Source organism: Paramisgurnus dabryanus, chromosome 24 (assembly GCF_030506205.2).
Source record: "Paramisgurnus dabryanus chromosome 24, PD_genome_1.1, whole genome shotgun sequence".
NCBI lineage: Eukaryota > Metazoa > Chordata > Actinopteri > Cypriniformes > Cobitidae > Paramisgurnus > Paramisgurnus dabryanus.
In genome coordinates, this window is record NC_133360.1 from 11,773,244 (window position 1) to 11,799,078 (window position 25,835).

Consider the following 25,835-nt stretch of genomic DNA (forward strand, 5'->3'; position numbering starts at 1 on the left):
TCTATCAATATCTGTCTGTCTGTCTGTCTGTCTATCAATATCTGTCTGTCTGTCTGTCTGTCTGTCTGTCTGTCTGTCTGTCTGTCTGTCTGTCTATCTATCTATCTATCTATCTATCTATCAATATCTTTCTATCTATCCATATCTGTCTGTCTGCCTGTCTATCAATATCTGTCTATCTATCAATATATGTCTGTCTGTCTGTCTATCAATATCTGTCTGTCTGTCTGTCTGTCTGTCTGTCAATATCTGTCTATCAATATCTGTCTGTCTGTCTATCTATATCTGTCTGTCTGTCTGTCTGTCTATCTATCAACATCTGTCTGTCTGGCGGCCTGCCTGTCTGTCTGTCTATCATCAATGTCTGTCTGTCTGTCTGTCTGTCTATCAATATCTGTCTATCTATCTATCAATATATGTCTGTCTGTGTATCTTTCTATCTATCTGTCTATGAATATTTGTCTATCTATCAATGTCTGTCTGTCTGTCTGTCTGTCTGTCTATCAATATCTGTCTGTCTGTCTGTCTGTCTATCTTATTTAGATGAACATATCCTATTTTTACAACAGGGATCTACAAGGAGAAGAACTGTAACCCTAACAACCTCAACCACGCTGTTCTTCTGGTTGGTTATGGCTCAGAAGGGGGAAAAGATTACTGGATTATCAAAAACAGGTGGGAACCTGTCTTTGTTTAATGGATGATACATAATTCAAGCTATTTATCTCAACATAGTACAGATAGTTGACTGCCATTCTTGTTTCACTCAGCTGGGGGACAGAATGGGGAGAAGGAGGATACATGCGAATGCTCCGGAATGGAAGAAACAGCTGCGGCATTGCCAGTTATGCCCTCTATCCCATTGTTTGATAGGAACTATTGTGTGATAGGAAAAAAATTCCTAATAAATACAAACAAAATCCCTTGTGTCCGTAATCAGTTCATTTACAATCCTGGTGATTTAAAGGCACTTGCTAGATGTGGTTGCATAAGTCCATGCATTTCCTGAGAATCAAACCCAGGCACACATGCATTGCATTCGCACAAATTTGTGCGTGAGATGTGCGTACGGATATTTCACAAACAAATCATGATTTAACAAAACTTTCTTCTAAATGTACAAAAAATACAAGAGCAACAAATACCACACATAAGCAATAATCACATACGCTATAATAAAATGCTATAATTATAATAATGTTTATATTTTATAATTTCTAGATTTTTTATTATTATACACAATATCTATATTATTATTATAGAGGATGTTATACATTATTATAGCCTTTCTACACATATAAAGAAGATGTGCGAAATGACAAGTCTTCATGTTTTCCTTCCTAATAAATGTCTTTGTTATCGCATCCAATATTTTAATGTTACAAATTAATATTGTTTCTTTAAAAAGAAAGTTCATTTGTTTTACAAAGCCTCTCCTACTCTCAAACTCAAAGCATGCCCATTTTCCTTCACATACCCAGGTGTGTTGTATTATGACACCATTATATTTTAATTCCCACAATAGGCTTCTAATAGAGTCAAGGTCATGTGGTTAAATGTTGTGTCTTCTTCAAGTGGGCCGATAAGTTTGTACTGTCAACAACCGGTTTGGAGTTAAATTGTTGCCAAAATTGTATCCGGTAGTGAATTTTATATATGATAAATGTGCTGAAAAGTATTTCATGTGAGTATTTAAAATGTGAGTATTTAAAAAAGTATAATAATATGAAGATGATTAAAATCTAATCAATATTATGCAATGAATAAAAAAACTGGGTTTTGGTAAAACCATAAGTTGAACCAACCTAACATTTTTTAAGAGTTTAATAACTTATTAAAAGTATATACAAGTTATTATTAAAAAATATAAAAATGTATTTATTAAATATATTTATTACAGGTATTTATTATTTAATAATGTACACTGAAAAAAATTATTCATTCAATTTACTCAATAGGCTTTATGCCCAGCTGCACTACTTCCTGAACTTCAGCCAGCTCCTTGTTTCCTGTCTGCCATTATTGGACAAACTGATTAATCCAGGTGTGTCTGATTATTGTTGTTGTGACTACTGAGGTCAGGCACACCTGGATTAATCAGTTTGTCCAATAATGGCAGACAGGAAATAAGGAGCTGGCTGAAGTTCAGGAAGTAGTACAGCTGGGCATAAAGCCTATTGGTAAGTGGTTGCAATCAATTTAATTAAGCTATATTTAGAAAAAAAAAACTTTTGTTTAAATGTAGCTTAAATAAATTGTATTTATTAAAAAATATTTTATTGTTATAATACCTAATAAGTAGATTAACAGCAGTGTATTTATATTCAAATTAAATAATTCCCATCTTTAAACCTAATAGTAACATTATATTTGATAAATAGACAAAAAATCATCCATATTTTACCCAACATGGGTTAAAAACAGCTCGAGGAATTTGTACGTATTTTACAAAATAGCTAATTTCTATGAATTCCAACAAAGCAAATCATACAAAAACATCATTACAGTATCATAAAACAATAATAAAACCCCACCCCTAACCCCAACGTCACAGGGGCCCAAGCAAATGTAAAAACATACAATGTGGTCGTATAAGTTAATACAAATGAACATCGTAAAATACATACGAATTGCCCCTGGATTGCGTTGGTTTATAACAGTGCCGCATTATTAGAAACCAAGATTTCTACCTATAATAAGAAGGGCTGGGTCATGGAAAAAGTTAATGATTGATGAAGTTCCCTGAGGTTACAGATATTCTCTGACTTTCCTATTGGTGGTGTCACCATGTGAAGAAAAATCTCTGCCCTCCCTCTCCTCTGTATTACTCACCTGAGGGGAGAAACAGGAAGAAAACGTTTTTCACTTTGCTAAGAACGAAGGCCACAGTTAAGAAGTTCGAGAGTGCATGAAAGTCCTTATCTCTCTATTTATTTTTGCAGCAGATGTATATGATATGTACATTTCTAGATGACTGAGATATTCTTGGGAATTTCTTGAATGGTGATTATATAGATTTAGACAGAGGATCAGGGAATCACTTGTTGTTTGTAGATATGATGTGTCATTTTTGTATGGTGTGGATCGGATCACTGGCACTGATAACTGTGGATCTGTGGGTCTCTGCGGATAATTTGGGAACTCTTCATAAATCCTTGTGGGACAATGATGTTCAAGTCAAGAACAATTCTGGGGAACCAAAGCATCGCCTTTTAAAAACGTATTGTGAATCTGCAAACATTAAGGTAAGACAAATCATAAATAGAAATATTTAGATTTTAAAATATAAAAATCCTATGGGAGTGTATGCAGCAAGCAAGACAGAATGGGAAATATGCATGAAACTTTTCATCTTTTCTTTAATGTAATGCAATGGTTTGGGACTGAAAACAAGCGAAACGAATGCCAAATCTCTTGCGTGTGATCTCAGATTAACCACTGAAAATAGCAAGAAGGCACCAAAGCTTCTGCATTGTTGTTTCAGGATTATAACTGTAAATATGAGCATTCATGGTAACTTATGCAATGTTTTCAGAAATTGTCGGACCTGAATCTAACACGCCAAAACATGTTGTGCTTTAGGTATGTTAGATAAAAGATTTTAAAACACAGCATGCACTAGCAAAATGCATGCATGCACTACTGTATTCTGCTTTTCTAACAACCTGTGTTAACGTTTTAGTATCGACAAAATAGCTGGAGTTATTCAGTTTTAAGGTTTGGAAAGTAATGTTTACAGGGTTAAAGTTCAGATTCTTAGCTCTGATTCATAGCCACGGTCAATAAAAGCCATACACAGACAGCACAGTCATACATGCAGAAATACCTCTCTTCTAAAGTCCTGTTTTTTTTGCTCACCAGTTTCTATATTTCTGTCACCTGAAACATGTACATGTATTACCTTATCTGATAATATTCATTTAACCCACCAAAAAAATCATTCTTTTTAAGTTAACAAACTTTGCAAAACATGTGTGACCCTGGACCACAAAACCAGTCATAAGGGTAATTTTTTTTACATTGAGATTTATACATCATCTGAAATCTAAAAAAATATTTGGCAAATATACCACTATTTGAAAATCTGCAATCTGATGATGCATAAAAATCTAAAGAATGAGAAAATTGTCTTTGAAGTTGTCGAAATAAATTCTTTAGCAACGCACATTGCTAATGATAAATATATTTTTTTATATATTTATGGTACAAAATATACAAAATATCTTCATTGAACAAACACGCGTTTGGCTTAATATCCTGATGATTTTTGCCTTAAAAAATTAATAATTTTGTACAATGCATTTCTGGCTATTTCTATAAATATACACATGCCTTCCTTTGACTCAATCCATTTATCAATTCTGTAAAACTTGTTTATGTCTCTAGATGTAGAATATCTTTCATGTTGCTAAAGAATAAGACAATCTTAAAAATAATGCATTCCTATGAAACATTTCTCAACCAATCAGAATAAAGCATTCAACAGCCCTGTGGTATAAATACAAATATTAACCTGTTAAGTTTGCTGGAAATAAAAGCAGTTGAAATCTTATTTTTTCTGAATGCATGAAATCTGATTTTGATCAGTTTTGACCAATCAAAGTTATTGTCTACATACTTTTGATCTGTATCATTATAGGGGTGTGATGCTGGTCACTATAGAGAGAGAAGAGGACCAAATAAGGGACTGTGTGTGCCATGCAAATGCAATCGTCTGTCTGATGAATGTGACCCACATACAGGAAAATGTCTGGTACAAGACCTTGTTTCACTTCATTTTACATTCAGTACTAAAAGGGCTTTGTTGTTATAGATTCTGTATGAAAGTTTACCAGAAGTTACGTTTGTGCTAGCCGTTTGTTTATGTTGTTACTGCTGAAACCACCTGTATAAATTATGAAACACTAATATATTGCAAATACAACTAGAGGTTAAAATTTGTGAAAAAACTTTAATGTTGGCATGACAAAGGCCCCAGCTAAAGGTGCATGTGCATCTGCCGGATCGTAATCTTACTCAGCAGTGTTGCTTTCTCACATCAGACCTGGCAAAGTCAGTGGGAAGTTTGACTGTTTGATCGTCCGTTTTACGAATTCCGTAAGTCCGGTCGCTTGCAAATAATAATACTCTATAGGCCGCTTGCCAGTATGAATTATATAATAATATACAATGTACCATAGTACAGTAGGATAAACACATTGATTCATAGGCATTCCCTGCTGAAAAAAAACAGCATCAAACCAGCATGGGCCAGCATGGGATTTAAGCTGGTCTATGCTGGTTTAGCTGGTGGTCACCAGCATACCAGCACCAAAACACAACATATGCTGGTCTTGCTGGTATGCCCAGCATGGGATGCTGGTGCTAATGCTGGTTTGGTGCTGGTTTAGCTGGTGCTAATGCTGGTGCTGATGCTGGTTTGGTGCTGGTTTTGCTGGTCTTCACGGGCAAACCAGCACCAAAACGCAACATAAGCTGGTCTTGCTGTTTTTTTCAGCAGGGTTCTCTTCACCATAGTATCTCTATAGGGCGATTTTGGGCAGAATTTGCACCCCCGGGGTACAAGTTACACGTTATTTCGAGGTATGTTCTTACAGAGCCTTCCAACCTCTTCAGATATGGTAGTCCACATGTTTTTATGAAATACTCAGACCGGGCAAAGTCTGTGGGAATTTTGACAGTCTGATCGTCCGTTTTATGAATTCCGTAAGTGTGATCCCTTGCCAATGATGATACTCCATAGGCCGCTTTTCAGTATGAATTATAATTATATAAAATTTACCATAGTAAGATAAACACATAGTTTCATGGGCATTCCCTTCACCATAGTATCTTTATAGGTTCAATTTTGGAAATCCTCCGACCCGGCAAAGTTTGTGGAAAATTTGACAGTTTGATCTTCCGTTTTACAAATTCCGTAATTCCGATCCCTTAAGTCCAATTTGTAGTCGTGCGTAAAGTGTACGCCGTGGCTACGCCGTAGGTTACACGTAACCTCTGCATAGCTCTGCGTAGCCTTACATGCACCTCGCCAAATTTTTTACAGCGCTTCAGTTCTACGTGGACCGCAAGCGCTGTGATTGGTCTACTAGAAACCCTCCCGTCAGGTAAAAAAAACTGCGTCATAGGTATTTCCGTTTGCGACGGTGAAAACATAGATGGACCAAGTTGAGGAGTGTTTAAAGCAACACTAAAGAGTTTTTGCTCTTTGCTCCCCCTACAGGTTAGAAGAGTAATTGTCCATTACCACTGTCGTAGATACTGCAACATAGCTGGCTCTGATTGAATTGTAGGTCTGCCGTAAAGCAAGTTTTTGAAGTTTTCACTCGAACTACAGGACCGCGACCCGACAGTTGGAAACTTCTTTAGAGCAGTTTTGACCAATAAAACGAATGTGAAAGTGCTGTTCACCCTGTTTCGAGTGGATGAACAACTGAAACTTTTTTGAAAACGTTATTTTAAGGTAAAAAAAAGTCTTTGGTGTTGCTTTAACTCAAACTGCAACATTAGTCGCTGTTTATTTAATTCCATCACTGCTGGTCATCTCCAAACATACACAACAAGTTGCTGTTTCTTCTTCGCTTGTGGGTTAACTTGCCAAGCTGCTTCTTCATTGACTGTGGTAACACGCATGGATAATGCCTACCAGCGGTCTGCATGCGTGTTTGCACGTAGACAACGGTGCAAAAGTATAAATGATAACCGATGCGTAACCTACGCTGTTGCGGCTACGCCGTAGAACCAACACACAATTATAATGAGCCTTTTAGAAAAGATATAGCAACTAAATTCAGATCAGTCTGATGACTTTAGCTGGATTTTAACAGGAAGGGTTCTTCTAACGCTTTAAACTAAAACCAGCTTTAAAGAGTTTATAAACATACTATCTTTGTTTCATAATGTGTGATGCAGAACTGCCAGTTCAACACAGCAGGTGACCACTGTGAACGCTGTATGGAAGGTTACTATGGCAATGCAGTTTTGAGAACCTGTAGCATGTGTCCATGTCCCTTCACAAACCCATCTAACAGGTCATCACAGGAACACACATCATCTTGACATATGTAAAAATAAACGAAATACAAATCTGATGGCAGAATATGCATTATACTGTCTGTGCAGTTTCGCTCTTGGGTGTTTGAGGACTGGAGATGAGTTTGAATGTCTGTGTAAACCTGGTTACTCTGGATCCCGATGTGAAAGGTGTGTGTGGTTTTAAAACACAAACAGCCCTGTGCGAAAGTCTTGGGGCACATTAAATGCTTTACCAAAAATCATGTTGCCGATGTTGTATTTTAGTAATGCATCTAATGTGAGATTTGCACTGCATTAAAAAAATGTATATTGTAATAAATGCCAGAATATTAGTTAGTCATTTTTGTATTTTATATGAACGTGAATGTTTGTAAAGGGTCATTTCTTCTTCATCTTATCTTTTAGGTGCGCACTCGGATACTATGGCAACCCTTTGGCCGAAAGAGGAAGCTGTCAACCATGTAACTGTGATCATGCCTATGTATGTGACTCGGCAACAGGCGGTACGTTAACTCTCATACATACATATACACTTACACACATGCACACACACATATATATCAATATGGGGCAGTTTCCCAGATGGTGCTTATCCTAAAATGAATGCTTGAACTACCTTAATTTAAGTGCCATTGTTTTGTCTCAAGATGCACATTAGTAATTTTTTTGTAAGGTATGTTTGTTAAAACTACTTAAATGTAATATAACCAAGGCCTGGATTAATCTCCGGGAAACTGCCCCTATAAGTGTCAAAGATCATACACATCATATATTTGTGTTTACACAGATTGTTATGAAGCTGATGACCCAGACCCCGAAAATTGCTTAGGTTTGATTTCAGTATACAATATACAGTACAATACACATATAGCCATAGCCAGTTACATATAGCCATATACATACCAATCAATGCATCCTTAAAGAATGAACTTCAGATTTTTATTTTATAGACTGCGATGACTGTGTTGTTTTGTTAATGGATCAACTGGAAACAATGGACATCGAGTTTTCCTTTCTCAAGACTCAACTGGAACCTGTTAGTATGAAGGCTGCTGCAATTGCCGCACTGAAAAAACTTGAAGATGCCATTGCTGGTACAAAGGTCCTAAAACTATCTTATAACACCATCAGATTTTGTGCATGAATCTTTTGAGGATATCATTAAAGTTGCGATTAATATGTTGTTTATTTTTAAAAATGCTTTTTTTTAGGTTTTGGTCGACAAGTACGCAAAATCTGTTGATTTACTGAAACTTAAAACAGAAGAATTTGAAGCGGATATCGAAAGTTTTAAAGATGACCTTACTGCTTTGAATGACAAGGTGCTGTTTAATACTTATTTAATCATGGTTATATAATGTAACAGATGTTCAAATTTTGTAAATTTATAGAGTTAAGAATTAAGTTTTGGGGTTTATTCTGTACAGGCGATTCAGGCTTCATGTTCTGCAATTCAACTGCTGAAGACTCTTGACAAAACGTATCAACGGGGAAAGAATCTGCATTCAGAAATTGTCAACCTCTTACAAAAAATACACAGTAACGCCTTTCGTATTCATTTGGGCTTGTCCTAAATAACTTATTTTTTCTTCTAATGTGAAGACTTTTATTGAACAATAAGTTCAATTACCTTTGAACTTTTAATGTTTGACACATGTAGATTTCTTGGACCAGCTAAAGAATTCAAACCACACTGGTTGGGAGACGGAGGAGGCTACCAGGATGTTAAAAGAAGCCAGACGAATGCTGGAGGAAATGCGAAGGCAGAAATGCAAGGTTAAGAGAGAGATAGCTAACGAAGAGCTAGAAAAAGCTAAAAAGCGTGAGTTACTAATAAATGGACAAGTTCAACATCTTTATCAAAATTATGGTGAAGTTTGCTTGCTAAACTTAGCAGTGACTACACATTCGGAACGACAATGTTTTTATCTTGTGCAGTTTTTAACTTCATCCTGAACAACTTTATGACTTCTCTGAACGGCTCATCTGTCAAGACTGATCGTATCGGACAAAATCTAATGGATCTGGCAGCTGGTATTCGAGATATACAAGAGGCTCTAATAGACGCAAAACTTGATGTGGTTAAAGCTAATGACGTGAACGATGACAGCGAGGCACTACTGGAAAATATTTTGGTAAATCGCAAACAATAGTTGATAATTGTCAACATTATTACTATAAGACAGAGGTTCCTAAACATCTACAACCAAAATCTTGACTGATTAAATCAGACTATCTAGCATGATTTCATGGGAATTCGTAACTATTACGCTGCTAATTCGTATTAATTCTTAAGATGTGAATCATATAAAAATGTACGATTATTAGAAAAAGGTATAATCAAGGCCCACCCCTAAACAACCAAATATTACTGGGTTGAAAGCAGACCATACAAAAACGTACGAATGAGATTGTACGAATTGGTACGTATATTAGCCCCCTCGTAAAATAGTTATGAATTTTCATGACATTTTGTTGGCTATTCATGCACTACATGGGCACCACCTTAAATATTTGTTTACTATGCCATTTCTAATAATAAGATGCAAACAGGCCGCTAATTCATATGAATTTGTACGATGTGAATCATACAAAAATTTACAATTATTAGAAAAAGGAATAATCAAGGCCCACCCCTAAACAACCCAATGTCACTGGGTTGAAAGTAGATCATACAAAAACGTACAAATGAGATTGTACGAATTGGTACGTATATTAGCCCCCTCGTAAAATAGTTATGAATTTTCATGACATTTTGTTGGCTATTCATGCACTACATGGGCACCACCTTAACTATTTGTTTACTATGCCATTTCTAATAATAAGATGCAAACAGGCCGCTAATTCGTATGAATTTGTACGATGTGAATCATACAAAAATTTACAATTATTAGAAATACTGTAGGAACAATAAAGACCCACCCCTAAACAACCCAATGTCACTGGGTTGAAAGTAGATCATACAAAAACGTACAAATGAGATTGTATGAATTGGTACGTATATTAGCCCCATCGTAAAATATTTATGAATTTTCATGACATTTTGTTGGCTATTCATGCACTACATGGGCACCACCTTAACTATTTGTTTACAATAGTGGCATTTCTAATAATTAGATGCAAACACGCTGCTAATTCGTATGAATTCGTACAATGTGGATCATACAAAAATGTGCGATTATTAGAAAAATAAATAATCAAGGCCCACCCCTAAACAACCCAATATTACTGGGTTGAAAGCAGAACATACAAAAACGTATGAATGAGATTGTATGAATTCGTACGAATTAGCCAACTCATCAAATAGTTACGAAATGCCATGACATTATGTTGGACTATTCATGCACTACATGGGCACCACCTTAACTATTTGTTTACCATAGTGCCATTTCTTATAATTCGATGTAAACAGGCCGCTAATTTGTATGAATTCCTACAATGTAAATCGTACAAAAATGTACAATTATTAGAAAAAGGAATAATAAAGACCCTTCTCTTAACAACTCAATGTCACTGGGTAGAAAGCAAATTATACAAAAACGAACGAATGAAATCATATGAATTCGTTCAAATTAGCCACCTCGTCAAATAGTTACAAAATGCTATTTTGTTTGACATTTTGTTGGACTATCCATGTACTACATGGGCACCACCTTAACTATTTGTTTACCATAGTGCCATTTCTAATAATAAGATGCAAACAGGTCACTAATTCGTATGAATTTGTACGATTTGAATCATACCAAAATGTATGATTATTAGAAAAAGGAATAATAAAGTCCCAAACAAAACGTCACTGGACTGAAATCAGATCATATGAATGTACGAATGAGATCGTACAAATTCGTACGAATAAGAAACCTTATAAAATAGTTACAAAATGCCATAACATTGTGTTGGACTATTCATGTACTACATGGGCACCACCTTAACTATTTGTTTACCGTAGTGCCATTTCTAATAATTAGATGCAAACAGGCCGCTAATCCGTATTAATTTGTACAATGTGAATCATACAAAACGTACCATTATTAGAAACAGGAATAATAAAGACCCACCCCTAAACAACTTAATGTCACTGGGTTGAAAGCAAATTATACAAAAACTTACGAATGAGATCGTATGAATTCATACCAATTTGCCAACTCGTCAAATAGTTACGAAATGCCATTTGTATGACATTTTGTTGGACTATTCATGTACTACATGGGCACCACCTTAACTATTTGTTTACCATAGTGCCATTTCGAATAATTAGATGCAAACAGGCCGCTAATTCGTATTTATTTGTACGATGTGAATCCTACAAAATTGTACGATTATTAGAAAAAGGAATAAAAAAAGTCCCAAACCCAACGTCACTGAGCTGAATTCAGATCATACAAATGTACGAATTAGATTGTACAAATTCGTACAAATTTGCCAATTTATGAATTAGATACGAAATGCCAATGCAATTTGTTGGACTAACCATGCACTACATGGGCACCACCTTAACTATTTGTTTACCATAGTGCCATTTTGAATAATTCGATGCAAACAGGCCACTAATACGTACGAATATGTGAATCATATAAAACATACGATTATTAATAATAAAGACCCATCCCTAAACAGCCCAATGTCACTGGGTTGAAAGTAGATCATACAAAAACGTACAAATGAGATGTAATGAGATGAAAAGTTTCTTCGTATATTAGCCACCTCATAAAATAGTTACAAAATGCCATGATATTTTGTTTGACTATCCATTCACTACATGGGCACCATCTTAACTACAGTATTTGTTTAACATAGTGTCATTTTGAATAATTACATGCAAACAGCTATAATAAAAATGTAAAAAGATAAATAGATCAAATAAAATATAATTTAAATAAAGAAAATTGCACTTTCTTTAACTTATAGGCTTTCCAAATTACACTGGTCGTACACTTACATTCTCCAATGCTATAAAAGATGAAATGCATTTTTATTTTATTCAACATTTTTATTCAATGTTTGCTCATCAGAAACATTTAAAGATACTGGAGAAAGAACAAGGAAATATCAAGGCCAATGTGAACATGACCAGAAGAACGCTGAAAGACACATCGGACCTTCAACACACGATGAAGGACTTAACTACGGTGACACAATTCGCTAAATCCAACTCAACATTCTTTTAGGAAAAGTTCACCAATGTGGATTTTTACTTTTTGTTCTGTGCCAGGAATTGTCGCAACTTGCAGCTGAGGTCGACGGTGCGAGACACAATTTGGAAAGACCAAACACATCCAAGGAAGCAATTGTCAGACGTGCTGAGGAGCATGCGCAAGATCTCATGAATCTGGCAATGGACTTTCAAATGTACGTCAATTTATGCGTCTTTGCCCATGCAGTCGTAAGCTAAACTCAAATTGTATCCCATTACATACTATGACGTCTTATGTTAATTGTGAAAATCTTATTTTTATTGTCCCGTTTAAAAGCATTCTAATCCATGCACATGTTTTTTAGGGCCATACTGAATGTCACCAATTCATCTGCTGTTCATAACGCAATCCAAACCATCAAAGCATTTACTGATGTCACCATAGCCATAAGAGAGGCCGAAGCTGCAGCCAATCGGTCCAAAGAGGCAGCAGACCGGGCGCTCAAGGTATAATGGACATGTATGGCCACCAATCAGCTGCATGCCAGAACTCAGCGTGACTTGTGATATTATTAACAAATATTTATCTATTTCTTTTTTTATTTTCCAGGATGTACAGGGACAAGATCTAAAAACCAAAGCCAATATTTTAAAAAATCTTTCAAATGCTCTCCTAGTTGATGCCAAAGATGCAAAGAAAAGCCTGCAAGGTTCTCATTTACCTTCTTTGTATTCATTACTGTAAGATAGATAATGCCAACTAAATAAAATCCGGTTATGGAAATACAGCACTGTGTAAGCTGACTAGTAAACAAACAACAACATTATGAAACTCTCTTTTATAGATGTGACTGAAAAATGTGAAAGATATAAAGACATGATCCAACGGGCGGAAGATAAACAGAACCTGCTGCGGCAAGCCATGAAAGACGAGGCAAGGAAGTTGAACAACATCACAAGGGGTGAGGTCATAAATTTGTTTGGCTCCTGTAAATAAAAGACACAATTGCAACACAGTTGAGCAGAATCTAACCTTGATCAAGAGGTAATTCAATTTCACATTACCTTACTAAAAATAATCCTAGCTTTGTTTTTTTTATTTAGATGATATTAGTGCCAACATCAACCAAGCTAAAGAAGAGGCTTTTAATGTTAATGGCACAGCCAGTGATGCATTAGCCAGAATACACAACATCAGTGAAGAACTTAACAAAACCAAGATTTCCCCTCATGACTCGAACCTAAACAAGCTCCTCGATGATGTCAACAAAACACGTAGGTGTCTACAATTAAACTGATGCACACTGTTAACCCTCAGTTTTTTTAAATTAAATAAATAAGTACAGTTAACCTAAACCTTGAAAAGTTACGCAAGTGTTTAAGTTTAATGCACAAATTGCATGATTTCTCTCATTCAACAAGAAATTTTAAGTTGAACCAATTTATTTTAGCTTATTTAAATATCTGGGTGTTTCTCGCGAAATTAGACTTGCGAGGTGTCATGAAACATTTTGATAATAAAAGTAAATGCTATCAAACTAAGAAGCATACAGTTATAAACATCTCTTCATGTACTATTTTGCACATGATTTCAAGTGACATTATACAAACCAATTTTGATGTTTTTCCACATTTAAGGGGAAAATTTTCATTACCGCAACGTGTCCATGACTGGATTTGGGTTATTTGACATAGTTACGTAACTTTGACAAAAACTCTAAAAAATAAAAAGCTTCAATGCATGTTATACTATAAACATTTACAGTAAAGAAACATGTGGTATTTGGTGATTATTGGTAAATAGAGACAAAAATAAGGAATATAAATGTGTCCAAGACCAATTTTATCATCATCCGCAACAATTTTCAATCATTGTTTAAGCCCTCAAGGAACTAACATTTAAAAAAAAAAAAAGTTAGTTGTAAGGGACATAATTGACTGTGACACTCAAGATGGCTACCAGGTAAACAGTTCTTATTTTTTCTCTCCAGATAAAAGTTAAAATTTTGTTTGTCATAGTACCTAGACAACTTTTTAGTTCTCATTACCGAAACATGAGTTTGTAAATGCATATATTTAATGTAATATCATGTTGGGGTAATGATAATTTTTGATAATGATAATCTAAAAATTTTTTATAATTATATAGGAAATATTTTTTTAATTCCTGTAAAAGTAATGATTATATAAGTTCATAAGAAGAAATCTTATATGTGCAAAAAAATTCTGATCCTGGACACCTTTTAAGTCTGGATTTTGTGAGAATCACCCATATGGATTTGAAAATGTTACCCATCATGCATTGCAGCATGCATAAATTAACTGCTACTGTTATAAGAGTGTTATTTTGCTGTGTGTTGTCTTTACACAAGTAGTGTTCCTTATTGGCAAACGCTATTTATATATATATATATATATATATATATATATATATATATATATATATATATATATATATATATATATATATATATATATATATATATGTTTAATATATATTTTACATTGAGTGTTATGGCTCTTCTACTTCAGAAATTACAAAAATATTAAAAAGATCATCCCAGACAGATGCAGACGACTCTGGGCCGGATCTGCGCCGGAGCTGCCGACTTCGGCACGGATCCGATGCGTATCCGGCCCAGAGTCGTCTGCTCTCTGATAGCTGTGATTTTTCAGAACATTTTATTGCTTTACAGTGGCAGAACTGGACCAGTCTTTCCCTTCCCTCATTGATAAACTAAAAGACGTGCAGAATCAAAGTAAACATGCATCAGTTCCAGCCAACATGTCTAGCAATATCCAAAGAATCAAAGAGATGATCGAAAAGACCCGAGACATGGCCAACAGAGTAAGTGCTTTTGGTATCAAAGATTATGCTTTTTCAATCCTATAATTATTTGTTCATCATCTTCTTTATGTTTTTAGGTCAGAGGACCAATCTTTTTCTCTGGGGATGCTTATGTTGAACTTCGACCTCCTAAAGACATTGAAGACCTCCGGTCCTTCACGGCTCTTAATCTTACAATGCACCGACCGGAAGTCCAATCTTTCCGAGGTGATGAAACGCTTGAGGAAAAAGGAGACTTGTTCGTTCTTTACCTTGGAAATAAGCATGTGAGAAATCTTTTCTTTCTTCTTGTTTCTAAGGGGAATCAATCAATTGTCAGAGATGAATTCTTGCTCTTTTGTTGACCATAGACATTTGAGGATTACATTGGCCTGGTTTTGAAGAATGATGTGCTGTTTTGTGTCTACAAACTGGGTGGGATTGTGCATGAGATCAAGACCAGTAACATCACAAGGTCCAACAAAGACAAATCTTTTATGGATAGGGTGGATTTCCGCAGGTAGACCTATCTTTGTACTGCTTTCAACCAATCTGTTAAGTTGCATGTTATGTCTATGTGATTATTCATAAATATAGCATTAAAGTGTATTTTTCTTATTTCCAAATCAGAGTTTATCAAGATGCACAGGTTATATTCACACAGTTCTTCACTTCAGCTAAACCTAAAGAATTGCCTCCTATGACAAACCAGGCTAAAACCATGGTTGGATTACTTAATCTTGATCCCAGTGACGTTGTCTTCTACGTAGGCGGATACCCGACTGAATTCACGGTAAATATTAACACCGCGCACACATGGCTGTGTCTCATATTACTGTACAGGTGTTATATATAAACGACTTTGAATTATGATCCTATATTCTGTACATTTTTTGACTCATTGAATTTGGTTTACCAGCCACCAAAAGAGCTTCAGTACCCTGGATACAAGGGCTGTATTGAGTTTTCTACACTAAATGATCGCATCCTCGGTTTATACAACTTTCAACGTGCTGTCAATATTACAAGTGAAGACAAATGTCTAAGGTACATGACAAAGTTTCTCAAAACCAAATCGGTTTTTAACATAAAAATATTGTACATAATGTAAAGAATATTTTATTTGTAAGCATTTAGCAGATGCTTTTATCCAAATATTTAAAATTCATTGTTTGATTTTCTATTCCCAGGGGAAATGTTCAGAAAGAGGGATATTATTTTGACGGTACAGGTTATGGAATAGTTAATGTATTAAGTAGAAGCACAAACATTAGATTCAAGGTTCTGAGTCATCAAGTGGATGCGGTACTCTTTTATATGGGACACGAGGTAAAACTTTGATAATTAAAGGCCTTTCACATAACTAAATTCCACATATCATTTGGTAACACTTTACTTGAAGGGATGTTAATAAGACAGACACGACACCTTTATAATCATGACATGACACGTGCCATGAACATGAAGGAGATTTTATGCATGTTTATGACAACTGATATAAAGTGTTATGAATATTTTTCTTACCAGTGATACAAATTTTGATACAAAAAATGCTCTGTTAAATAGTTTTATAACAACATCATGAATATTTCTATTGCCTCAACTACAGTGGTACAAATTAAATTTGTCATTAAAATGTCATTAAGTGTTAATACCATGTCAAATAATTAAAAACACCTTAACAAAATGCAACAAGCACGTCAAAATATTATACTTAACTTTATGTATGTGCACAATACTGTCAATTAACAGAACGTGTTTTTCCTCACACAGAGGGTTCTGTAAGGAGCCCATAGGGGAACATGGAAAAAAAATTAAATAAAGTTTAGTTTCGCATGCACACGTGAAGCTATCGCGTTTAGTTTCACATGCGCAGGTGAAACTATCATGTAAGCACGTGAAACTATTGTGCGCGCACATGAAACTATCGTGTGCGCACGTGAAACTAAACTTTTAAAAAAAATTCTGCACATGAAGGTTTCGCGTGAACACGCAAACGTTTCACGTGAGCACGCAAAAGTCTCACGTGCACACGTGAAACTATTGCGTTTAGTTTCGCATGCGCACATGAAACTATTGTCACTAAGGTGACACTGGAGTTAAAAAAATCAAAAGTTTAGTTTCATGTGCTGATTTTTTTTTTAAAGTTTAGTTTCACGTGCGCACACGATAGTTTCACGTGCGCTCGCAATAGTTTCACGTGTGCGCACGTGAAACTAAACTTTAAAAAAAAAATCAGCACATGAAACTAAACTTTTGATTTTTTTAACTCCAGTGTCACCTTAGGGGCACGGTAGTTCTGAAATTTCTGACATAGAAGGAAAACTTTCATTAATTAATTAATTTAATATAATTAACTGTTTTTTTACAGCAATATGGACCAAATGCTGCATGGCTTAACCCATTATTGTACTGTTTTCATTTAATTTTATATGAATCGTTCTCCAAATGCAAAAAAAATAAATTTTATCCATTTTAATTATTATTATTATTATTATTATTATTGGATGATGGGTTTTATTTCTCTAACACCTGTTGGAAACTTAAAAAAAACATTCATGATGCTGTTATAAAACTATTTGACTATTAAAACTATTTGAGTATTAATGACATTTTAATGACAAATTCAATATGTACCACTGTAGTTGAGGTCAAGAAAAATATTAATGATGCTATTATAAAACTTTTTTTAACTATAAACATTTCATTATATTTTAATGACAAGTTCTTCAGTTTATATCAATGGTAAAAACGTCAGACTCAATTATAATGGCCTTATGACAGACAATTTCAAAATTAACCACATGACAAAATGTAATGTTAAGTTTGATAATTAATCTGCTATGTCGTGTTTATGACAGATTTATGACAAGTTAAGTTGTCTTGGTTTATCTCAAGTTGTCATAACGAAGATATCTCAAACAATGTCATCTTTGCATTAAAAATTACATAATTGAGCGAATGACACTTAATGACAGTTGTCATAAAGGTGTCATTTCAGTCTTATTAACACCCCTTCAAGTAAAGTGTTACCTCTAATTCTGTAGTATTTGCTGCTTGTATTGAAATCAAACATTTGAAATTAAATTAAATTAAATTAAATTAAATTAAATTAAATTAAATTAAATTAAATTAAATTAAATTAAATTAAATTAAATTAAATTAAATTAAATTAAATTAAATTAAATTAAATTAAAAAATTCAAATTGTTCAAATGAAAATTTATTTTTATTCTTACAGAGCTCTTACTACTTAGTTACAATGGAAGGAGGCTATATTGTTTTGCAGGGTGCAAACAATGACAAAATAATTTATGAAAAAAGTGATGGTAAAGTATCTCTCCAAGTAAGTATTTTCTATTTCCTTAGCCCAAAATAAGAGTTGGTTAAATAATTTCTGCAGTTTTAATTCTATTCCCCACTTTAGCCAAACAACATGCTGATCAGAATTTTTCTGGATAAGAATGAAACTGCAATAGAGATCAAAAGTCAGGTCATAATTTATCTTGGAAATGTCAAGGGTCTCTTCAAAGAGGCCTACATTGGTGGTGTGCCAACTGAAGTCCGAGAAAAGTATTTTTTTCCCTTTGTTTAATAATTTTATTTATGCACTTTATTTTTGATAAAAAAAAATGTATCTTGACTTTTCTTTGCCCATGCAGATATAATGTTGTTCTTTCGCCACTTAAAGGATGTATAGAACAAGTCCAGGTGAATATTGCTGTTAATTTTAAAGAAGAAGTTGGAATTATCCCAGGTTGTCAAAATACTTTACTGGTAAGAAAATGTGGATTATTTAATTGTGTCTATTAAGGGGCAGTTTCCCGTAAAGGGCTTGGATAAATCCAGGATTAGGCTTTAGTTATATTAGGTCGTTTTTACAAACAAACCATACAATTAACAATATCTGTGTTCATCTTGAGGCAAAACAATGACATTGATATATGTTAAGATATGTCAGTGCAAGACGTTTTTAAATTAAGGCAGCTCAAACATGCATTTTAGTCTGGGACTAAGCCCCTGTCCTTGAAACCACCCCTATATAATTTATGTATAATTCTGCTTGTTCCTGTTTGGTTTATTTTTAGGGTATTCGAGAGGCCACTTTTAAACCTGGGGGTTCTATGGATGTTCCACAAACTGTTGAAGATACAGACTCGGGATTGATGATTTCTTTTGGATTTAAGACAGGATTTAAGGACTATGATGACTTAATATATAATGGGATGGTTAGTTAATTGCTCCATCTACATGTCATACATGGATAAAAACTCAAACATGCATCAAAAAGGATCTTTATTTTACCAAAATAAATTTTTGCTGTATATTGTGGCTATATAGATTTTAATATTATTTATTATAAATGATTTATTTTAAGAAAATGTACTTCATACAGTACTTTATATAATTTAACATAAATACAATTAACTAAAAAAAGTTGTATTTTCTTTGCTTTGCAGAACAATACATTCCTTATCTCCTTGAATGATAGCTTTGTCAAAATGACAGACGGTAAGAATACCTTAAAATCCAGAAACAAAAATGAAATTGGAAAATGGCACTATGTGACTGCCTACAAAAACAGTTCAGGGTAAGGAAATGTCTTGGTGTATGAATTTAAAGCTATTTTGAAGGGACAATTTTCAAAATTCATGTCAAATATTTTATTCTCAGGATGCAGTTTATTGTCGATAACACAAACACGGGAGATCCATTAAGTATGCCGTCATTTCTTCCAAGCCAACAAAACAAATTTGTTTTGGGAAGAGGTGCCTTGGATGGCTGTTTGAGGAATCTGTACATACGGAGGTTTAGTTATATTTCTGTATTTCATAAATTGAATGACATCATGTTTCAATATATAAAGAAATATCACACTCAAGCTGTGTGACATCCCTCAAAATCAAGGACTCAGTCTTCTAGGGATGCAGCCTCTGAAGTCCACGAAGACTACAAAGGCTTCAGCCTTCATGACCTTTAAAGGATCCAGCCTTTGGAGCTATAGTCAATAGCTGTGTCACAATTTCGACACAGGTCACATTCTTTGAAATTGAGGACTCAGTCTTCGAAGGATGCAGCCTCCGAAGGAATCAGCCTCCTAAGTCCACGAAGGCTTCAGCCTTCGTCACCTTTGAAGGATCCAGCCTTTGGAACTATAGTCATTAGCTGTGTCACAATTCCAAGGCTGCTTCCTTTAAAGGTCACATCATTTGTAAGCAAGGACTCAGTCTTCGAAGGATGCAGCCTCCGAAGAATGCAGCCTCAGAAGTCCACAAGGACTATGAAGGCTTCAGCCTTCGTGACCTTTGAGAGATTCAGCCTTTGGATCTATAGTCAATAGCTGTGTTCCAATTCTAAGGCTCCATCCTTTGAAGCTCACATCCCTCAAAAGCAAGGATTCAGTCTTCAAAGGATTCAGCCTCCAAAGAATGCAGCCTAAGAAGTCCACAAAGACTACAAAGGCGTTAGCCTTCGTGACTTTTGAAGTTCCCAGCCTTTGGAACTATGGTCAATAGCTGTGTCACAATTCCAAGGCTGCATCCTATAACGGTCGCATCCTTCGAAGACTCAGTCTTCAAAGGATGCAGCCTCCAAAGGATGCAGCCTCAGAATTCCACAAAGACAACAAAGGCGTCAGCCTGGTATAGTCAGTAGATGTGTCCCAATTCAAAGGCTGCATCCTTTAAAGGTAACATCCCTCAAAAGCAAGAATTCAGTCTTCGAAGGATCCAGCCTCCAAAAAATGCAGCCTCAGAAGTCCACAAAGACTACGAAGGTGTTAGCCTTCGTGACCTCTGAAGTATCCAGCCTTTGGAGCTATAGTTAATAGTTGTGTCCCAATTCTAAGGCTCCATCCTTTGAAGCTCACATCCTTCGAAAGCAAGTACTCAGTCTTTGAAGGATGCAGCCTCCGAATTCCACAAACCCTTCGAAGGCTTCAAACTTGTGACATTCAAATGATCTAGCCTTCGGAGGTATGGTCAATAGCTGTGTTTCAAGGTCACGAAGTTTAAATCCTTCGCAGTGTTTGTGGAACTCTGTCTTCGAAGGCTGCAGTCTTCGAAGGATGCAGCTTTCGAATTAGGATTTTGGTTCAGTCTACAGAGCGACTACATTCCAGTGGATTTCAGCGGTTTAATTAAGGAAGGAGACGTATCTGTGGGGTCCTGTAAAGCAGAGAGACCTCCTCTAAACATCACCAAGAAGAGCGCAAGACATGCCAAAGTTACATCTAAAATAAACCAGGTATTTAAAAAGATTATCGCAGTGCGTGCACAAATACCATATAAAGATTTCCCTGTATGAAGCTTGCTCACAATTTATTTTGCGTATTTACATATTTTCATCATGCTTATTTGTGTACAAGACATTGCTAAAAGTATTTGTTTTACTGCTGTGTAATTAAAGTAACGTTCATTCTGATCAAATAAAGTATATCAGCGACGTAGATATTTTTGTGGGATGTTTTACATGCTCATATATGAGAAAGTATACAGTAAGCATGCTTAAGGTTTTTTTTACTTCCAGTACTGTATTTAGTATCTGCCAAATAATTTGTGCACACTGGATTTACATCGTTGAACAAAATGCACATCTTAATAACAATACCTGGCCAAACATGTTGTTGATTTTAACAGGGATTATCCATACAAGCCTGCAGGAACCCAAGATCTATAAAACGCACCTATCACCTTGGGGTCAGCAGCCAGTTGCAGTTTAAAATAGATTCAGAGAAACTCAATAACAGGTTATTTTTGAATTTTTGATTTTGAAGCACCTGTACAATGTCTTAAATTCTACACAGCATTTATTTCATCAATGAAATCTTTGTCCTACAGGCCACAGTTCTCTCTGGATGTCCAAACCAAATCCTTTCATGGACTTATAATCCATATCACAGGGAAACAGGGTGCACCAGTTGTGTTCTTGTATCTGACTAACGGAAATGTTAAACTCTCTGTTGGTGGAGAGGAAATAGTCTCCTCACATAAGATCAATGATGGCGACTGGCACAATGTAAGTGCTGTAGCAAACACAGAAAGCTATGTGTGACTGTGCATGTTAAATTTTCATGAAATATTGTGTACAGATCAAGTTCGGTTTGAAACGAAACAGCTTTTATCTAGCTGTGGATGGCATTACAGCACCTGATAAAGAGCTCTTAAAAGGGTCCACCCATGATCTTCAGTCTCCTGTCTATGTGGGACACAGACAACAACAAATCATCTACAAAACACATGTATGAATGCATATTTTTCCCGTTTTTATATACTGTATTGTCGTATACTAAACTAGGACCTTGGGTCAGTTACCTTGTGTTAAAAAAGAAATTTTCTCTTGTCAGGGAAAAGCTCTTTCTCAGAAGAGCATGATCGGATGTATCCGTGATTTCAGGTTTTCTAAAGTTCTCCTTTCTGAACCATCTGTCAACTATGGTGCCGCACCCTGTTTTAAAGGGATGACAGCGAAGGGGGCATATTTTGCTGGAGATGGCGCACATGTGGTCTTAGGTTTGGCCCTTTTATATAAAGCTTCTCTGATACATGTACACTACTGTGCAAGAGTGTTATGCTACGTACACACCAAACGTGTAGCTTCGCGTTCCTCGCTCTAGACTACTCACGGGATTACACTTTGTGTCATGCCATTTTTTGCTTGAGTTGAATATTTACAATTTGCGCAAAGATGTATTTGAGACGAATAACATGTGCTTTCGCAGAAAACGCGCCGCCCAATTTGAGCCATTCTCATCGCCCCGCGCAAGTTTGCATCTATTTGCGTCTTTTCATAGACTCTACTTGTGCAAATCATTGAATTCGTGTTTGGTGTGTATGCCCCATTAGTCACCGTGCCACCAGATTTGTGGTTTTTCCAATTGCACTGTAAAATAAGTTAGTTTAACTTAAAAAAGTAAGTTACCTGGTTGCCTTAAAATTTTTAGTTGACATTACAATTTTTACACAACTTTACTGAGTTAACAAATATTTTTAAGATGAATTTACAAAAAATGTAGGGTCACCAAGTACCAACAAATATTTTTACAGTGTACATATTTTCTATATTTTCTGTTTGTATGTTAAATGCGGGGTGCATGATCTCTGAAAGCCAATGTTAACATTTGAAATCTAAACATCTAAAAAATCATGCCCCCCTCCTTAAATAAAGTCAATTAATATTGAAAACTTTGCAAAACATCAAAGCTGATGGTGGCCTATTTGAACAATACTGTACAACTTATGTGTGTTTTCATAGAAACAGTGCATGTTTCATATAATAAAATAAAGACATTTTTTGTGTGTGTACAGAAAAGTATCTTCACCTTGGTTCTACCTTTGACCTCGCTTTTGAGTTTTGGCCCAGAAACCAGACCGGCCTTCTCTTCCACAAGATAGATCTACATGGACGCACCCTCACTTTGTTTCTCAAGAGAGGAAAGGTGAACAAGCTAAATACAGTTTATGAATATTTTTTACGTATTGTACGTTGTAAATTGTTTTATTGATGATAATAATAAGCATCCGACTGGGCAATGAGGGTCCAGTACGCAAAAATCACATCGCTTAAATATTTTAAAAACAGTGTATGAATTCGGGCTGTCAAAAGATTAATCGTGATTAATCGCATACAAAATAAAAGTTTGTTTTTGGATAATATTTGTTTATGCACTGTGTGTAATTATTTTGTATATATAATTACACACATACATGTATACAATTTAGAAAAATGTTATGTATGTAGATTTTTTTATCTATATATAAAATAAAATATATCTAAATATATAAATAAATAAATAAATATATATATACTTTTATTTTGTATGCGATTAATCGCGATTAATCTTTTGACAGCCTATTACTAATAAAAAACATACAGCCTGAATGCAACGTAGGTTGTTTTGAATAAAGGCATCTTCCAAACACATAAATGTAAAAAATGATTATGATTTATTAGGTGGTTGTAAAAGTAAATGATGGGAGACGTCGCTATGGCACTACAGTAACTCCGACAGGATCCCTGTGTGCTTCGTTTCACTATGTCGCAGGTATTGCATCATTGCTTTTGTTATACTTAAGTGTGTAATTATTAAGACATCATTTACAGACAAAATGTGGTACCATGGCATGCAATGTTAACGATGCCTGTATTCCTAAGTGTCCGTACGACAGAGAACCATTAAGCTCAGAGTGGATGCCGTGACCTCACGAGTCAAAGGGCCGACCATATCCCCTCCTTTAGCTCGAGAAATTATCTACATAGGTGGAATTTCTGGTAAATTCATTTCAACAAACTAACTCAAACAATGTTTTTCTTCATAAAAATCCCAAAATATTTCAACTTTAAGTTGATGTCTCTCATTATTTACACAGAGAACAGCCGGAAAGGAGTGGAGAAACAGACTTCTTACGTGGGCTGCCTAAGAAATTTACGGCTCAACAACGGTGCCCTCTCATTTGAAGAAATGACAAGCGTGTTCGGCCCCATAAACATGAATGAATGCCCGGCAGAATAGTGGCAAAATGAAGCAAAAATCAAAAAGTGCTTATGTGAACATCTTCTCGAGCAAAGTAACTGATTTTATAAGTGTTTTTGAATAAAAATAGTGATTGTGAAATAATGATAGTACATCAATAAATCAGAGGTTGCAAGTTTAAAAAAAAGGTGTGTGTTTCTGCATTATGGTTTCAACTGGAATTTTTCAGAAATGCCTCTAGAAAATGTGTAGATGGATAATGTGAATGAAAGAGAATATGTTAAAAATACTGGAAGTCACTTAGTAAATAAATAAGCTACAGAAAAGCCCAGTACCTTTCATCAAATATGAAAATTGGTAATCAATGGTAGAAAATAAAAGTAAAACAGATTAAATGAATACGATGTTTGACATCTGATATTTTTGCACTCATCGGGCACTGTGTTGTTGGATGCACTACACATGACATTTTGCTTGCATATTTATCATCTATTTATGGCATGTGCATTAATATGTCAGACCTGAGTCATGCCATGCAAAAAGCCAGCTTTTTATCTCTCTATCATGCACTTTTGCCCGCAGTCCGTCTTATGTTACGCAGATGTGTGGTCGATACAGGGGCGTAGTTTCTACTAATGAAAAGAAACAGAAATATAAAGACTAGAAATGTTTAAAAGAGGACATATCATCAAAATCTGAATTTTTCTAGTTTAAGTGCTATAATTGGGTCCCCGTTGTTTAAATGTGTTAAAGAACATACCAGTAATATAGTTTTGGTTAACCGTTCTCTGCAAGCATTTGAAAAAATAGGTCATTGAAATCTGGCTCTCCTTGTGATGTCAGAAGGGGATAATATCGCCCCTTAATCTGCACTATCCAACCACGGCACTGTCATTTAGTGGCTGGGAAAAGATAACATCAGAGAAGGGTCTCAAGATCCACCAGGGCAGAAAAAAGTGCTTGAGAGAGCCTAGAAAGGGGCCTCGCATTGACCACTATTTCTTTAGAGGTAGGGCAAATCAGTCGAGTGAAGCCCAATGGCAGGATATTCACCACAGTCCACAGGGTATCAGAACCCCAGACAAAGCTCAACCAAGCACAGAGCCACCAACGGACATGAGTCCAGAGCCCATCCAGCCACAGACAGCAGTAGAGAGGAAGATGAATGGACGGAAGCCTCAAATATTGTGGCCTTAATCCTGCCAGAAAAAGGAGTGGGAAACCACAAACACAGACCTTGTCCATCTTTTAGAAGGGCTAAAAGGTTGCATGGAGAAAAAGCTGGATAAGGTCGGAGAGGTCATTTACAGCTATGGAGCAGTGAGATTTGGAGTTAAAAGTACAACCCCAAACCTTGGGGCGCAGAAG

The 25,835-nt window shown here is 35.4% G+C and overlaps 2 protein-coding genes across 3 annotated transcripts in view; both read left to right on the top strand.

Annotated features, from left to right (window-relative positions):
- The window catches only part of cts12 (cathepsin 12), a 4,808-nt gene extending 3,938 nt beyond the window's left edge, over positions 1–870 (top strand). The window contains exons 6-7 of the mRNA XM_065245505.1: positions 570–675; positions 771–870. Coding sequence (XP_065101577.1) covers positions 570–675; positions 771–870 — 206 coding nt within the window. The remainder of the gene's footprint in view (positions 1–569; positions 676–770) is intronic.
- Positions 871–2,701: 1,831 nt separating this feature from the next.
- Positions 2,702–24,856, top strand: lama3 (laminin, alpha 3). Of its 2 annotated transcripts, XM_065245405.2 has the most exons (38): positions 2,702–3,245; positions 4,640–4,753; positions 6,913–7,031; positions 7,123–7,203; positions 7,441–7,538; positions 7,823–7,864; positions 7,986–8,137; positions 8,247–8,357; positions 8,463–8,574; positions 8,696–8,857; positions 8,974–9,170; positions 12,048–12,164; positions 12,248–12,384; positions 12,535–12,676; positions 12,780–12,879; positions 13,015–13,131; positions 13,274–13,444; positions 14,866–15,017; positions 15,095–15,283; positions 15,368–15,516; positions 15,627–15,789; positions 15,916–16,043; positions 16,187–16,325; positions 18,237–18,341; positions 18,423–18,568; positions 18,658–18,772; positions 19,084–19,224; positions 19,456–19,586; positions 19,670–19,804; positions 21,094–21,241; positions 21,634–21,743; positions 21,835–22,012; positions 22,086–22,235; positions 22,341–22,506; positions 23,302–23,432; positions 23,948–24,038; positions 24,149–24,265; positions 24,364–24,856. In XM_065245405.2, the coding sequence occupies exons 1-38, from the start codon at positions 3,057–3,059 to the stop codon at positions 24,504–24,506; spliced, it is 5,088 nt and encodes a 1,695-aa protein (XP_065101477.1). In that variant the 5' UTR covers positions 2,702–3,056; the 3' UTR covers positions 24,507–24,856. The 2 variants fall into 2 exon arrangements, with proteins under 2 accessions (XP_065101477.1, XP_065101483.1); XM_065245411.2 differs by lacking the exons at positions 2,702–3,245; positions 4,640–4,753; positions 6,913–7,031; ... (1 more) ...; positions 7,441–7,538; positions 7,823–7,864 and having other exon boundaries at positions 8,000–8,129; positions 24,364–24,855.
- Positions 24,857–25,835: the final 979 nt, after the last annotated feature.

Bases quoted from the DNA above. Each gene is read 5' to 3' on its own strand.
- lama3 (XM_065245405.2), top strand. From the start codon at position 3,057: ATGATGTGTCATTTTTGTATGGTGTGGATCGGATCACTGGCACTGATA. The intron at 7,865-7,985 runs GTTTGATTTCAG...TTTATTTTATAG, and splicing joins AGACCCCGAAAATTGCTTAG to ACTGCGATGACTGTGTTGTT. The intron at 12,165-12,247 runs GTGACACAATTC...GTTCTGTGCCAG, and splicing joins CGATGAAGGACTTAACTACG to GAATTGTCGCAACTTGCAGC.